This window comes from Dryobates pubescens, chromosome 2 (genome assembly GCF_014839835.1).
Source record: "Dryobates pubescens isolate bDryPub1 chromosome 2, bDryPub1.pri, whole genome shotgun sequence".
NCBI classification, from domain to species: Eukaryota; Metazoa; Chordata; class Aves; order Piciformes; family Picidae; genus Dryobates; species Dryobates pubescens.
This window is the reverse complement of record NC_071613.1, coordinates 18,166,323-18,183,008: the sequence shown is the minus strand read 5'-3', so window position 1 is coordinate 18,183,008 and position 16,686 is coordinate 18,166,323. Positions and strand designations below refer to the sequence as shown.

At 43.4% G+C, this 16,686-nt stretch overlaps 1 protein-coding gene across 3 annotated transcripts in view; it reads right to left on the bottom strand.

The window, feature by feature from the left end:
* The window catches only part of MYO1B (myosin IB), a 147,216-nt gene that overhangs the window by 18,902 nt on the left and 111,628 nt on the right, over nt 1-16,686 (bottom strand). For 2 of the 3 annotated variants that reach the window (XM_054171315.1, XM_054171324.1), the window contains exons 14-22: nt 13,813-13,917; nt 12,253-12,315; nt 10,935-11,135; nt 7,419-7,645; nt 7,061-7,261; nt 5,423-5,516; nt 4,841-4,990; nt 2,456-2,524; nt 740-826 (exon numbers count right to left, since the gene is read on the bottom strand). In XM_054171315.1, the coding sequence (XP_054027290.1) occupies nt 740-826; nt 2,456-2,524; nt 4,841-4,990; nt 5,423-5,516; nt 7,061-7,261; nt 7,419-7,645; nt 10,935-11,135; nt 12,253-12,315; nt 13,813-13,917 (1,197 nt within the window). Of the gene's footprint in view, nt 1-354; nt 442-739; nt 827-2,455; nt 2,525-4,840; nt 4,991-5,422; nt 5,517-7,060; nt 7,262-7,418; nt 7,646-10,934; nt 11,136-12,252; nt 12,316-13,812; nt 13,918-16,686 lie in introns of all 3 variants that reach the window. The other variant, XM_054171309.1, reaches the window with a different exon arrangement.

The window sequence follows — 16,686 nt, the reverse complement described above, 5'->3', positions numbered from 1 at the left end:
TTCTCTCCCCCTCCACATCATGCTTTGCACATTTACATGTACTCCAATACATGTCCTAATTTGAGACTACTGTGGTCTAGTCATTTTTAATCAAGTCTTAACGACTCATTAGTGCAGATCACTACTTGGTTGCCATGCAAAGAGTTACCTACTCTACAATAAAACTGGCATACAAAATGTTGGCAGGCTTATGAAGTGTGGCATGGATGGAAACGGGAGGAAGGAAACAATGATCATGCTCTATTGTTTTAAAGTCAATTGTATTAGTCATTCATTCTCACTATTCACTACTGATTAAATGGTTGATACTGTTGGGTAATGAGGGGGGGCATGTGATATGTGCACATGGAGTACCTTATATCCAAGCCAGAAAGCCCAAATAACAGCAATAGCATGTTTATTTCTAGCCTCCTCCTTCAGTCGTCTCAGTTCCCTTCGCGCCTGTGATGCATTTGAAAAGGGGATATAGAAAAGCTTAGGGAAGAAAAGGTTACTGCGAGTTCCCAGTGGTGCAAGGAAGAGAGAAAGAAACCGGTCACTACAAACAGCAAATACTAAAGCATGTCCCAGCTTCCCAGACTGCACCAGCAAAACCACATTAGCAGCAGAGAGGAACATAAAAGAAGTAAAAATCAGCAGTTTAAGCCACTGAAAATATTCCCAGAGAACTTTATCCTGAAGGACCTTCTTCATTCTATGTAGGAACAATGAAGTGCACAATTAGTTGTCATTTTCTTACCTGGGTACCATGCCAATAAGCAGCAATGATTGTGGCAGCCTCATTACAACGCCTCTGATGCTTAAGCTCCCTAAGAAGTTTCCGTGCCTGGAAACAATTGAAAGCATTATTTTATTCCAACAAATAATAGTATTTTCTTGATGATTTTAAACTACGACACTGCAAGCTGTAAATGCAGGCAACCCCACAAAACAATGCCTCTAAAGACCACACAAATAAATTCACCAGTGCTGCACAGCGTAACACCTGCCGTTCCACAGAGGATTCTGGGCAGAAGGATTGGAGAACTTGGGATGGGTAGGTCAGACGATCCTAGTTCAATGTTTTAGTTTTCTCCCTGATTTGCTGCATCACCTGAGATAACTGTTCTGATGCCCAACAGTCCAACATAGCCCTACACAGCACTGGTCTCTAACTGATGCCCAGAAGAAGCAAGTTCTTGGGAAACACCTTGTGTGGGTTCAGAAGGTAAACTGAGGCAGACTCTGCAGCCAAACTATGACAGTGCCCTTTTCACTGAAAGCTGGATTTCCTGACATGAGCATCTGTGAAAAAAAGTTGCTGTGATCCAAGGAAATGGCAAACCATAACTCAGGATGAGATGGTGCTTTTACCCAGTTTGCTTCAGATGATGCTTGTGGGAAAAGCCATGAAGGACTCCCAGACAGAACTGGAAAGATATTATTAATTCATTTAAGCAAAATAAAGAAATAAAAATCAAGGGAGAAAAAGTACAATCAAATTATGCTGGCTTATTGCTGGCAAACTTAAAACCTTGTGGGCAGGTTAGGGCTGTTTACATTTACAGCTAGTAACTGCAGCCCTTTCCTTCCCTGTCTGGCAGGAAGGGACCTGACTATAAAATTCAAAGCAGTTGTTTCCTCTCTAAACAGAGTAGAAGGCCATATTTAGTGGTGTAGAGAAAAGTTAGTAAGAAAATAGAGGAGCCCAGGGACACTTGTGCTAAAGGTGGACAACAGTAGTTGCTTTAATATTGTGGCTACCTTCATGTGAGCTGTTAGCCTCATTTTTACAGCATCTCTCCTTAAGTCTCTACTATGGCTGCAGGATTATCCCTTCATGACGGACAAACCTCCCAGAGAAGTGGAAAAGTTGCAGCAAACAGAGGCAGAGGACAAGCAGAGAGTAACAAAGTACTGATTCAACAAGTTGAGTACAGCCAACTTTCACAGCCCCTGATTAGCACACTGAGAACTGGAGACCTAACCCAAGTAACATACTGCCCCAGGTGACCCAAACTCTTGCTTTTAAGGTTGCTTTCAATCCTCATTCTTTGAGAATCCTGTTAACCATAAAACAACCACCAACCACAACTTGTTTCTTACAGTTCTCACAAACCCAGTGGCAGAGTCCCAGGCTCTGGAGCAGACCTTGGTCTGCTCTGAACTCCAAACCCACTCACTCACATTCCAGCCCATGTACAGAGGGTACCTCTCTCCAAATTCTCTGGCAGAAGACACCTCCAAGGGTAAGCCAGTAGTTCAGTGTGGTCCCAGCCTTGCACCCAGATCATTTACCAGTATTTGTAGTCCAGGCTGCATGAGATGTCCCAAACTCACCTCATCAGTAGCAACACATGCATAACAGCCACAGCTTGATGGACGTGGAAGTCCATGCTAAGCACACCTGGAATGTGGTTTTTGACCTGCTCCTTACCTCACCATGCAAACACAGCTGCACTAACAGGAAACTCACCTTCCATCCTCTGATGTAAGACTGGACTATAATAGCCGAACTCTTTATCTTCTGGTATTTTTTTTGTTGCTGCATGGGAAAAAACAATTGTGTGATGCTTAGAGCAGAGAAGTGCAAGTGTAAAATGCTGTAAAATACAACTTTCTGCGGTAACAGTCGGAAATATGACTAGGGATACAAGCACTAAAAAGGACCAAGCTGATCAGAGTGGAGTCTGGGTTCAGCTGGAGAGGAAATAAAGAGCATCACCAATGCTGCACAGACAATGTCACTCTGTTTACAGAAACACTAAGTTCATGGTCAGCAGCACAAAAGTGACATGGATTAAATACTAACAGTAACAGCTTTCTTTATCTTTCCCACCCACACAGTGGCTCACAAACAGCCACAAATGCTCAGGTTTGTTGGCTAAGCTTTTTACCCTCTTTTCATTAGACTTGTGCTGTTCCTATTCCCCCAGTCCCTTTGTAATACCAAATGCTGGCAAGTTAGGAAAAGAGAAACCCCACGGATTCCTGAATGACATGCTGGAGTATTATCCAGGTATGTCAGTTTGAACAATGAATTTCTTGGAAGCTGAGCATTTTCCATCTAAAACTCTCATTTCTCCAGTGGGGCAGCGGTTAGTGTAATACTTAAGTGAACAACAGTTGCCAGACTTTGCAACAAGGCTTTTAGATTTCACAGAGCCTAATCCATTACAGTGAACACCTCTATGAGTAAGCTGAACAGAATGCCCTCTAGGCCACATTCATATAACGTCCATCATGCCTTGCAAAGCAAGTTCTGTGTTTAGCCAAGCCTCCAGCACAAGCTATTGGCAAAAAGCTATGTTCATGCAAAGGTTTCCTTGCAAAACCTCCTCTTCTCCTAAATAAATAGCAATAGCACAAGAGGAAATGGCTTCAAGTTGCACCAGAGGAGCTTTAGATTGAATACCAGGATACATTTCTTTGAAGAGTGGTCAAGCCCTGGAACCATAGAGGTGGCAAAGTCAGCATCGCTGGAGGTGTTCAAAAGACCACTGGGACATGGTTTAATGGCCATGGTGGTGTTGGGCTGACAGTTGGACTCAAGGACTTTAAAGGTCTTTTCTAACCAAACCAATTCTAAATGACAATGCTTAACAGTCATGTTGGGTTAGCAGAACGGTGCTCTCCACCTAGATGAAGAGGTGGGGAAACAGCTCTATTGTCACTACTAAGTAACTCTGAGTGCGTTGTCATCATCCTGCATTCAAAGACAACTGCTGCCATCCTTCACTAGCAAACCAAGGATGTGAGCATGGTCACACATTTATTTTGAATTCTTCCTGCTAAGAGTTGTTCTCTTCTAGCTGTGGTAACTCCATGTTTAATTCAGAGATCAGAATGAAGCCACATGGGCACATTGCAATTCTGTAATGCTGCTCTTTGCAGAAGCAGCAGCTTCAATCACCAAAGTTCAGAAGGAAGAGCTTTTGCAGCGAAAACAAAAGCACATTTATTCATATATTTTCCAAATGATGCACACTCCTCTCTAATTATCCACAATAACTGAACCAAACACTACTGGCTTTCGAGATGATAAACACAAGCGCTCGTCAAATAGTGGCTGTCAGTTCTGCAATCTGCAGTTTAAAAAGATGCTTTCATTACTCATCATGTATTTTATCAAGCTTTCTGATATGCACACAGTAACAAAATGCACCTCAGATGCTTAAGAATTGTTTTCAAACTTGTATGACAAAGGAAAAAAGATTTATTGCTTTTATGTCACATTTATTTACAGCTGACGAAAACATGTGGAGCAGTCATGTCAGGGTTGTTCATGACACAGTTTAAGAGCAGGTTTGAAGCTGCTTTAGAACTGTATCAATAACGAGCCTTATGCACTATAATTAAAATAAATCCCTGAGATCCTCCCAAGTAGCATTCTCAAGCTTCAGATGCAATGGTTCCAAATAAGGGAACAACACAAACCCCCTCAGGAATGACCAAATTCCACGGAGTTCAGTCATTATGTATATTACTGAATGTCTTTCACACGTTTTCCATATGTTTTGGAAGCACTGTGAGTGCCAGGCAGCACAGCATTTTAGCCAAATGGAAAAGACTCTTTCCCAGCTGAGCCACAAAATCCATCACTCCCAGAGGTAAAGGGCTCTGGCGAGCTTTTGAATCATTTAAGCACCATGTAAACACTTAACAGTGGTCTAGAGAAACAAAATGGTCTTTATTTATAGGCTCGATACTTAAATACTAACCTAAAATTGAAATTCTTCTCCATAAATACCAAGGAAAAATACTGTATGAAGGTTATAAAAATACCATCTCGAGGTTATATGGAACAAGACCAGGTATTAAATGATGTACAGAACCCCGATGTTTAGTGACGGTATCTTACCGCATATCTCCTGTACCAGGAAGCAATCACAACCTGGCTTTTCTTCATCAACAAGAAGCGCGTGCGGCACTTCCAGCCCCTATAAATCTTCTCAATTAGAGTGGCCAAGTCCTCCAGCCGCTGCTTTCTCAGCTCTTCCAGTTTGAAGAGCTGGGTGTTGGGTTTTGTTTGACATTGGAAGAAAAACAGCAAGAGAGAAGAGACCAGAAAAAAAACAAACACAAAACAACCAACCATAAGCACAGCAATTGCAAATCTCTTCTTTAATGAAGCCCCCCTTCAGCCACCTTTTGGTTTATTGATCTCCAGAGCTACAAGCAGGTAAATCCACAAGGTTTGTGGCAGATACAGGGTCACAGGGCAGTGTAATGAAAGTGACACTAAACTCAAGTTTGACAGCTATTGTAGAGCCTTGCTTCACACCAATTTGAATGAGTCTAATATTAAAAAAGTGTCCTTTTTAACACTATGCAGCACTGTTTCTAGAAAACTCTGTAGTGAGCAGCTAGTGAGTGATGCAGTTCAGAAGAGGCTGTGCTGGTGGAAGAAAGCTTGGTGTTGCAGAGGACATTTGTCACTTACCGTTCTTGGGTTGCGGATGAATATCTTTGATCTACCAAAGGAAAATTCTTCTTCGGGGATTTCCAATTCATTAAAAAGCACCTCTACTCCCGACCTAATAAGAAGAAAATGAGCTTAACAAACATGGCCTCCAGCTCTAACACTTCCTATTTTTACATTCTGCAGATTAATTTCTGGAAAGTATAGGAAAGCTTACTTTAAATACATAAATGATGCTTGACATAAGAAGATTGAAAACCTAACTTATTTGCTCGCTGGTTGTTTAGCTAAAGGCAAGAATAACCACTGCAAAGATTCAGAATAATTTGATGAGAAAAAGAGCAGTTTTTATTTAACAGCATCAGCAATGGTCTACTTTTCCCCTTTTACATCCATAATGGCTTTGTATAGGGAAAAATTTAAAAAAGGAGACAGGGAAGGGCTCTCACACTAACCTCAACATGTCAAACAAAGACTGAGGAGTTTGACCAGTGCTCCTATTTCACACTCTGCAAACTGCATTTTACAAACCTCAACAAAGAAAGAATAGAGAGGAACTGCACAGATCTTTGTGATGGTTGCAACAATGCTTTTGTTATCAATACTGCACTCCCACCATTCCTCCTGATAACCTAAAGATTTACATTGCAGCTAAAGACATAAACCTACTATGAAAGTGTTGTGGTTTAAGGCCTGCTGGGGGGTGGGTGGGAAACCTGACCCCCTTGGGTGGACCCTACGGTGGGCAGACTCCAGATGGACCTAGATGGGCAGGAAAGCCTGAGCCTGGGGGAGGGGGTCCCCGGGTTATGTTTATTCCACTCCCATTTCCTGTCTACCCCTTCTTCTCCTGCCTAACTTTTCCCCATGGGGGAAAGGGGAGAAGGGAAAAGGGGGCAACCTGAATTCTGTTCCATTGGGTTTGGGGCTCCGTGAAACTCAAATGGCTATATGAAATATTTAAATCATGCTATCAGTGGCCACATGTAAAAAAAAGGCTCAGAAGCAGCTGATTTGCCTACCCAGGATGTAAATCTGTAAAAATACTAGTGAGTGCTGTGCAATTTAAAATCATATTTAATACTTCTGATTTGCAAGAGCTATCATCTCCTAGCTGTTCAACAATCATTATGCAAAATTATTCTTGGAAGGACTGAGGAAGATTACCTGGCTGTCTTCAAAGAAATGGGCGTTCCTACACTGCCAGAGGTGGGTGTTAAAGATAAGTAGTTGGTCATTAAAGGTAAGTATCTTTCTGATCATTCTAGACCTCCTACTCATTTTGATTTCACTCCACCATCTCTCTCTCTTACCCTTTCTTCCAGGCCCAAATCAGTGAAGGCTGCAATTTAGTCTAAACCAAACATGGTCTCCTTGCTCACAGGCAGTCTTGTGCATTAGCATGTCAGTTCATCACTAAAAGATCTCCTTTGCCAGGGACCTGTCATTGTTAGCCTCCTGAAAAAGGACAGGTTTCCCACTAAATGAACTCATCCAAAGTCTGCAACAACATACAGGTAAAATGCTAGAGCCACACTGACCGACTTTTAAATTCACTTAGAAGTTCATTAAATGAAAAACTAATTAATTGAGAACCTGTGCAACACAGTCATTTCAGGCATTGGGAGAAGACAGGGAAGATTACTGCCATGTCCCTACCTGGCTGGCCCTCTCCAGTGGGGCCAGGTCTGCTTACACAGCATCTTGTACCTCTCCAGGCATGGCTCGTAGGCCTGCCTGAAGGCATAGCCTGCCCTCCTGACCCGCACATTCTCCAGCAGGCCGAGGTAGCGGATCTGGTGGCACACCAGGGCATCGTTGAAAATGTGGGCAGCCTTTTTGTCATTGGGTTTGATGCATCTGGAAAGGGAAACCAGCAGGGACTCTCGTTTATATGTGCCAACACCTATTATTGTGAGCTTAAAAGAGATTTTAATAGCTGCTTCTCCTTCAATATCAAGATTTATTTTCACTTCACCACACAAGTCCACCAAAGATGTGCTACAGGGCTCTTTACCTGATATAGTTGGGATTCTTGGTCTGAAGATTTTTCATCAGGGTAGCAACTGAAGCCTTGAATTGTGAACCTGCTGTTGGTGGTCTCTTTAGATTGATCTTAGCAGGGTTCCCTTCAGGGAACAATGCTTTGATAAGAGAGTGATTTGCCTTCCACATGGCTTGGGAGAGGTCACGGTACAGAAGATCGTTATTTTTGTCAACAAATCCTTCCACCTGGTACATCACCTGAACAACAGAGAAGTCTTGTCAGAGCATGTTTTGAACTATAACCTAAGAAATCAATTTCTCCTTTCTCAATATCACAAACAAACAAAAGACCTTTCAGCTATCATTTTGTAAGGCTTTCTGTTGGATACAGTTTCTATGAACATGCCTCCTGATCAAGATCACAGAATCACAAAATGTTAGGGATTGGAAGGGACCTCAAAAGATCATCCGAGTCCAACCCCCCTGCCAGAGCAGGATCACCTATGTCAGATCACATTGGAATGCATCCAGGTAGGTTTTGAATATTGCCAGAGAAGGAGAGTCCACAGCCCCCCTGGGCAGCCTGTTCCAGCTTTCTGTCACCCTCACAGTGAAATTTTTTTGTCACAGTAACAGGTCCTTGTGCTGATCAATTCTGTTTTCTGAAATGGGAAAAACCCTTCTTCCCTGCTAACACTGATAACCACAGCTTGCCAACACTCCCAAACAATCTTTTTGTTTGGCTGCAAAAAAAACCCCACCCTATCCCTTCAAAGTGCTAATGCTTACACCATTTGCCTAGCTAAAACTCACCTCTTGATACACAGCAGCAAGCAGAGATCTGTGCAGTCCTCAGGGGCCTGTTGTTTTAAAGGCCTTTTACCAGGAAAATAGTCCAACAACAACAAGCATGAATGGAAAGCCCTGACCTGCAGCTGGAGACCCAAGCAGCATCAGGGGGTACTTGATGTGGATCTCTGATTGCTACTGGCTTTTTTAATTTTTGAGGGTAGGGAATTTAGTTGGATTAATTGTGACAAGTCAACCAGCTGGTAACACAGATTCTGCAGCTTCATGATTCCTCAGTTCTGTGTAGAGAGGTACTATATACACAGAGTATTGAATCAAGCTAATACTGACAGAGCCGTATTTTACACAACAGCAAGAGATTGGCAGCTCTTGCAGCATTTTTGTCTGCAGCACGTGTGTCTGTTTCTGACAGGTGTGGTAAATGCCACTACTGAAAAAACTGTTCATATGGATTTGCCTCTGATTCATAAAAGGAGGATCAAACTTTTGTTGTCCAGCAACTAGAGCACAGTATCACAGTATCGCTAAGGCTGGAAGAGATCACCTATCAAAATGTTCTCACCTGAGGAAGGAAAACAACATTCCTCCTAAACCAGGAAAAATGAACTGACTGATCTGCTGGGTAAGTGAAAGCCTCACTGCCTGCTAAGACATAATCTGTTTGCAGTCCTCCTCAATGTACTGGGGTAGTTTGATATTTCTTCGGTTGTCAGAATTCAAAATGAGCTGAAAGTATTAATCCCCAACAGATTATATTCATAGATTCATAGAATGGTTTAAATTGGGAGGGATCTTGAAGATCATCTAAGTTCCAACTCCCCTGCCATGGGCAGGGACACCTACTAGGTCAGGTTGCTGAAGGCCTCATCTGACCTGGCCTGGACCACTCCAGGGAGGGGCAATCCACAACCTCCTTGGGCAACCTGTTGCAGTGTCTCACCACCCTCGCTGTAAAGAATTTCTTCCTAATATCCAGGCTCAGTCTGCCCTCCTCAAGTTTCAATCCATACCCCCTTGCTGTAGCACAAGCCCTTGTAAAAAGTCCCTTCCCAGCTTTCTTGTAGCCCCCTTCAGGTACTGTAAGGCTGCTATAAGGTCTCCCTGGCACTCTGATCATCTTTGTGGCCTCCTATGGACCTGCTCCAGCAGCTCCATGGCCCTCTTATACTGGGGGTCCCAGCACTGGACTGCAGGTGGGGTGTCACAGGAGCAGAGGGGCAGAATCACTATGACAAAATCCCCTTGGCAAATCCACGATAAAGTTAACAAATGGCTGAAAGTAGGAGATTTTCATGGGTGTTTTGAATGAATATAAATGATTGAACTCTTCAAAATGGTAAGACTAAGAAAAAGTTAAAAACTAAGGAAGCATTAAATAGTGCTAGGAAAATGAAACACCTTCCAAATATTCTCTGTGAAATCAACAATTCGGCAGGTTGAAACACGAGGTACAGTTTCAACCTCTACATTTACTTTTGCATTTCTTCTAAAAATAAATGGTCGTCTTGTTACAAATTTCATTATTTTGATTTTCATTAACAAAAAGTTGTGCTGAATTACACATCAAAAGCTATCTGGCTTCTATTTATTCATTCTGCTTACGCTGCAAAAAGCAAATACATTTGCAAGCCCTCTTGTGTATCTTTCTCTTCCATCTGTTTAAACACACAGACTGTGAAAATAAACTCAGTACCTCATAACGTACCAAAACTCCACTTTCTCATCAACATGACTAAGGACTTCAGCTCAGTGACAAAGAACACATCTTCCAAAATAGCTTGCCTTCAAATGCGTGTGTGAATTTTTGTCATTCCAAACAACTTTTATTTCCAGAGACCCAGCAGGACCAGCAGTTCACCACCAAAGCATGTGGGACATCTTTCTCCTTTGATGAAAGGAGAACTGCCCTTGACTTCAGCTAGAGCAGCACAATCCCTGAAAACCTTCCAGCCCCAATTACAGATTTCAGCCTTAAGATGGAAAATATAAAGACAGGTCTGGATTTTTGGATCAGCTACTGCAGAAGCACACAGAAGCACAGAATGCAGGGGTCGGAAGGGATCTCTAGAGACCATATAGTCCAATGCCCCTGCTAATGCAGGATGCACAGGCATGTGTCCAGGTGGGTTTGGAATCTCTCCAGAGAAGGAGACTCCACAAACTCTCTGGGCAGCCTGGTTTGAGGGCTCCAGCACCATCAAAGCAGAGGTTTTCCTCAAGTTCAGATGAAACCTCCTGTGTTCTAGTTTGTAGCCAGTGCCCCTTGTCCTATCACTGGACACCAATAAAAAGAGCCGGGCTCCATCCTCATGACCCCTGCTCTTTAGATATTTATATGCATTGAGAAGATCTCCCCTCAGTCTGCTCTTTTCCAGGTCTCTCAGCCTCTTCTCATAAAAGAAATGATCCAGAGCCCTCAGCATCTCCATGCGTCTCTGTTGGACTGTGTCCAGTAGTTCCCTGTCTTGAATTGAGGAGGCCAGAACTGGACACAGTAGTGCACATGTGGCCTCAGCAGGGCAGAGTAGAGGGGTAGGAGAACCTCCCTCAACCTGATGGTCACACTCTATGCACTCCAGAATACCATTGGTCTTGGCCACAAAGTTTCATTACTCCAGTATTTCTCCTCCATTGCTGTAATGCCATTTAATGAAAGAGCCTCCCTCTGTTACGAACCTAAGCTTCATAGCAGTACACCACCTTCCACACACCACCTACTCCCCGCTTCACCAGGTACCTTGCCAGCGTAATGCTGAATCCTGAAGCAGCTGTGAGGCAAGGTGGTGTCATTGAGGAACCGGGAGCACTTGCTCATCCTGCTCTCAAAATGCTGGTGAGTGGCACACACTTGGTTCAGTTTCTCTAAGAAGGTGTCGTCGGTAACAGTTCCTGGTCTCAGGCATTCTTCATCTAGCATGGCCAGGATTCCAGTTTGGTTCTGAAGTGTAAAGACAAGAGCTTTACTCTTTGTTTCCACTACATTTCCATCGAGGCATAAAGAGGAGACTACTTGCTCCCTCCTGTGTAACTTCTGCTACCCAGACAAAGGTTGTTCAAGCCATCTTAAAGGTTGGCTCCTCTCCTCATCCCCATTTCTACCAAGACAGATATTGTTCAAGCCATATTAAAAGTTGCCTCTTCTCCTCATCCTATTTTGACCCAGACAAATGTTCTTCAAGTCATCTTAAAGGCTGACTCTTCTTCTCGTCCCCATTTCTACCCAGACAGATATTGTTCAAGCCATATTAAATTGTTGCCTCTTCTCATCTGCATTTCCAACAGATTTTCAGTATCTGCATTTTTGAAAGACTGCTTCAGAAATCTGAATCTTGAATTTCATGTTGGAATTGTGTGTCATTTACCCAGACTGCAGGAACTCCAACTCCACTGAAATTAGTTATTTTATGAGTAAAACCAGAATACAATTTATGGACCTAATCAAAACCATTTTTTTCCAGGTGTTAAGGAACTTAATTTTTCTTGCTGCACTAAGTCCCTAAGAAGCCCTCTTGTTAATCATAGAATGCTTTAGGTTGGTTGGAAGGGACCTTTAAAGGTCAGTAAGTCCAATTCCCCCTCAGTAAGGACATCCTCAAGTAGAGCAGGTTGCTCAGAGCCCCATCCAAGCAGACTGCAATGTTTCCAGGGCTGGGGCCTCTCCCACCTCCCTGGGTAATCTGTGCCAGTGTGTACCAGTACTTTCTGTACCTAAAGCACATGGTAGCAGGGCATTGAGTTTTCTGGCTTCCACACAAAAGGAGACATTATCCACAATGCAGCGTGTGATAGCTGCTCTTGAAAACACCACCAAATGGGAACATTCAACAGTTGCTTGGGGAGTTTTGTTTAGGTGCTGCTGAACATTTCTAACAAAGTAACATATGTAAAGGAGTAATTTTTGTGAAATAAACTTTCCCCACACCAGATAAGGTGACTAATACAATGAGCGGCTTGTTGTATAACATGAGAGGGCTTGAGGATGCGCACAGGCTTTCCGGCTAAACTCTGTCCAGGCGTTACAAAGCTACTCAAAGAGATTCCTGCACATAACTTACATTTTCTATTAGATCACAAATGATAGCGTTGTTGAAATACTCAATGTGAGTCCACTCAATCCCCTGTAAGAAGGAAAAACAATAAATGAATGTATGAGCAGGAAAACAATCCAGGGAGCTTTTCCTCTAGGCAATTTACATTATACTCTGGTTATATTACTTTCAAATTTAATGCCATCTGCTTACCAACATTGTATCCATTAAGAAAGAAACACAACCAGGCACAGCTAACACTATCTGCACAAACTGACAGTCCTTGAGTGACTGCCAAGCCCTCTCTCCATTCCTTTCCCCCACCCATGTCAGCTTCCCATGCACTCCCCTGGCCCCTCGCCAGTCCCCTCCCGCCACCACCCGCCCCAGCACCCCTCTGCCCACGCTCCCACTGGTCACGAGGACATCAGCACATCTCACTGCAAGCATCCCAGAGCAAAATTTCTAAGCTCTTACTTCTTGGGGTTTGTTGTTTTTTTTGTTGTTTGTTTGTTTGTTTGGGGTTTTTTATATGGGAGGAAGCAAGAAAGCTAAATTTAGATGAGACCATCTGAAAAATCCAGTCTGGCTGTTGTCCAGATATTCCTAATATCCTAATTCTTTCAAATATAAAATTTCCAGATGAGATGCCAGTTCATCAGCAGGTGACACAGCTAGGGCAAAGGGCTGGAAAAAGGAATCTTAATCTCATTCTTAATTTGCATTCTTGCAGTTTACTTTTTTTCCGAGCATTTGAAGGATCAATCAAGAACCAAATTGCAGTAATCACGTTTCAGGAGTTTCACCACTGAATGCAGATAGAGCAAAGACGTGCCCAAACTTCCTATCATCCCAAGGATGATAAGGCAGGAGCTTTATTTGTAATGTTTCTACAGCAAAATGGTATGGTCCAGTTTGAGCACAGACACTACCAGCTTCTACAGCTGCCAGGTGATGTTTTGCGTGAGCTCTTGTACTGCTAAAGCCTAATACAACTCTAACCTGATGTTCACTCAACATCAAACACCAGAGCCTAGGCTCCAAAAAAAGAAAGAAAGAAAAAAAAAAAAGCAAAAAAAGAAGCTCATAAAGCTCACACAGCTCCTTTCTATACTTAACTGAAAGAAAACGACACGTAAAAATTCTGTTTGGAGTGTCCTGCATCTACCATCTTTCTATCAGCCACCCAATACCCTTTTGTAATGGGATTAGCTGTGGCTGCTGCTGGGGTGTATCCCAGGCACCACTGTCTATTCCAAAACACAGGCTGCAGGGTAATGGCACTAGCAGCGGAAAGGGGTATTAGTCTGCTAAGGAATTGGTTCTTGCTCAGAACTGTCAGTCATTGCTGCCAGTGAATGAAAGACGGGATGTTTTTTACCTGGGGAATTCATAATGTCAAACAAAACCAACTGTTTTTTGCTTAATGTAACTACCATGCAGCCCCACACAAACATGCTCCATGCCAGGCTTGTGGTCAAAAAGTGACTCTGTTCCCTGAGAATAGGTTCCAGAATGCATATCTGGGTTTCTTTATTGGGACAATGGGAAGAGGGGGGGATAAGGGAAGACCCATTCAAGTATTACCTCTCGGATGTATTCCTCCTGCTCTTCTTTGAGGGTAAGTTCAATGAAGATCTGCTGCAGCTTCTCATTGCAGTAGTTGATAATGAATTGCTCAAAGCTGTTGTCCTGTCAGATAAAAGATGTTTGCATTTGCTGTTGTGTAAACACCCTGGAACTCAGCTGGAGCAAGTTGCTGCAGCAGCTGCACATCAATGAGCTGCTTCAGTAACTGCTCCTTCCAGTTCTGTGCCATGATGGCTGGAGCAGGATTTCATTGAGATTGGGATTAGTCTGGAAATTTGAGATCAAATTCTGCCCTAGTGCTCTCTTCAGTGGGAGGGACAAAAACTCCATAGGTTACAGTCATGATGCCTCTTGATTCCCTGGGACAAGTCATAAGAGTATTTGTGTGGTCAGGGAATGAGCCACTGAAGTTTGCCGTAATTTGTCTCCAGATGTAAAATGTCATCTCCTGCATGTTCTGATAAATAAAATGGTGACAGCAGCATTAGCTTTTCTCCACTTAGTAGCCAATAAAGTATCCTGTTACAGTACAGACTGAGGCCCAAGCTGCTCTTCTGGTTGCAGCTGAGCCTGGGTTAAGAGATGACTGGCTCCAGAGGTCAACCCACCTGACCCCTGCCAGCAAACTGCTCATGTAATTGCCTTCTGAAATGATGGAAATTAGAAGAACTTTATCTTCAAAAAAACCCCTTGAGGGCTAATTCATATAAAACTGTGTGTGGCTTTTTATGGGAGGGACTGGGGAAGGGAGCTGTCCCCAGAACAGGGGTGGGCAGCAGGAAGGCTGCTCAGTGACTGCAGACATAGCACTCTGCTCCATCACAGCTCCATGGCAGGACTGCTGTAGGAGCAGGGCATCACATTTCCAGAGGGACACAGGTCAGCATCAGGAATGACAGATGCAGCAAGCCCCTATATATCAGAGGTAAAGCCCTCACACACTCAGGTCAACTGACGTTTTCCTGCTAACCCCAACAGGGTCAGGACTGCAGCACAAAAGCTGTGGCTCACCACTTCATCTCTGATAGCTTAAATGAGTGGTTTTTCTTCTCTACTCTGTCATGGTGAGGCCTCATCTAGAGTACTGCCTCTAGTTCTGGGTTTCCCAATTCATGAATGACAAGGATCTGTTTCAGAGAGTACAACAAAGGGCTACAAAGATGATTAGGGGCCTAGAACATCTCTCCTAGGAAGAAATGCTGAGGGGCTTGGGACTTTTTAGCCCAGAGACTGAGGTGGGGAGATCTCATCAATGCTTATAAATACTTAAGGGGTGGTTGTACGAAGGGTGGGGCCAGGCTTTTTCAGTGCTGCCCAGTGACAGGACAAGAGGTAATGGGCACAAATTTGACCATAGGAGGTTCCATGAGCACAAATTTGAACATAGGAAGTTCCATCTAAGCATGAAGAAGAACCTCTTTACTTGGAGGGTGACAGAGCACTGGAACAGGCTGTTCAGAGAGGTTGTGGAGTTTCCATCTCTGGAGGCATTCAAAACCTGCCTGGACGCCATCCTGTGCCACCTGCTCTGGGGGAACCTGCTCTGGCAGGGGGGTTGGGCTAGATAGTGTCCAGAGGTCCCTTCCAATCCCCACCATCCTATAACCCTGTAATTCTCTGAGAGCAGTTTGGAGGCCAGGGGTCCGCTCTGAGGACCAGTTTGAAAAATAAATAAATGAAGGGAACAGCAGCATCCATTGGTTTATGCCAGTGCCACAAAGAGTTGTTCATACTGTAAGAGCTCCATCTGCAGAAGTAACTGCAATCGAGAGTCACTTTGAAGATTTGCTGCTGGATGCCCATTCTTGGGTTTGGAGTTGTGGAGTTCCCTCCCCACCTCCCATTCCTTTCTGCCTCTGCCCCCTTCCCCCCACCCCTCTTTTTTTCTTAACTGCTAGTCATGAAGAACACTTTGGGTTTTTAGCAAGCCTGAAAATTTGCAGAATAAACATCTATGGCTTTTTCCACTGTCAAGTCTGCCCTACAATCCCTGTGAAGCTTAAGTTATGGTGAGTGAATTTTTATGACTAAGGGGAACTTAGTCACAAAAAGGCAATAATTTACATATTTAAATCAAGGCTGTGGTTGCTCAGTGAGATTAAGAACACACAAGCAGATTAGAAAATTTGAGGTAGCACAGATTACTTGCATCATTTTAGTTTTAGGTAAAGCAAAAATCATAACCAAATCATCACCAAACTTTCTCAGCCACATCAAACTCAGCCCCTCACACCAACTGCAATTATCAATCAGAGGCTGCAAAACTTGCATAGCTCTAGATGAGAAAGTTAAGATTTGGCATGCATCAATCCCCAGCACTGCAAACGAGTCATACTTACTGCATTCTGTGGCAAAAAGAAATGACAGAAACTGCAGTCAGTACTCACATCCTGGGTTGTTCTGGAAGTCATTTCTCCATTAGCACTCATTTAGCACACTGAGTGGATCAGGCTTTTGAATACTTGTATTTGTGTGTCACTGAAAATCTGAAGTGCTACGTAAATGGTATTACATTTTCTTTGTAGAGGAGTGTATCTGTAGCTGCTATCCAAAGCTTATCAAATAAACCAAGGGACTGAAGCACATCAGAAAGTACCAGAAAACTAAATCGCCTTGTCTTGGTTTGAGCCACGAGCTGCCCAGGGTGAAAGTAGTTGATCCCAAAGGAGTAAATAAAAGCACTCAAACAGATTTGGAGGTTAAACAGAAGATACTATTTACAAAAGTAACCAAAAGTACAAAAGATATAAAGGCACAAAGGAAATACACAAATCAGCATCAGCCTCGGCCCAGTTCTCCACCTGGGCCCACCAGGCCTCACTATGCCTCAACCAGGTCAAAACCTTCCCCCCACACACCACCCCTGCCCAG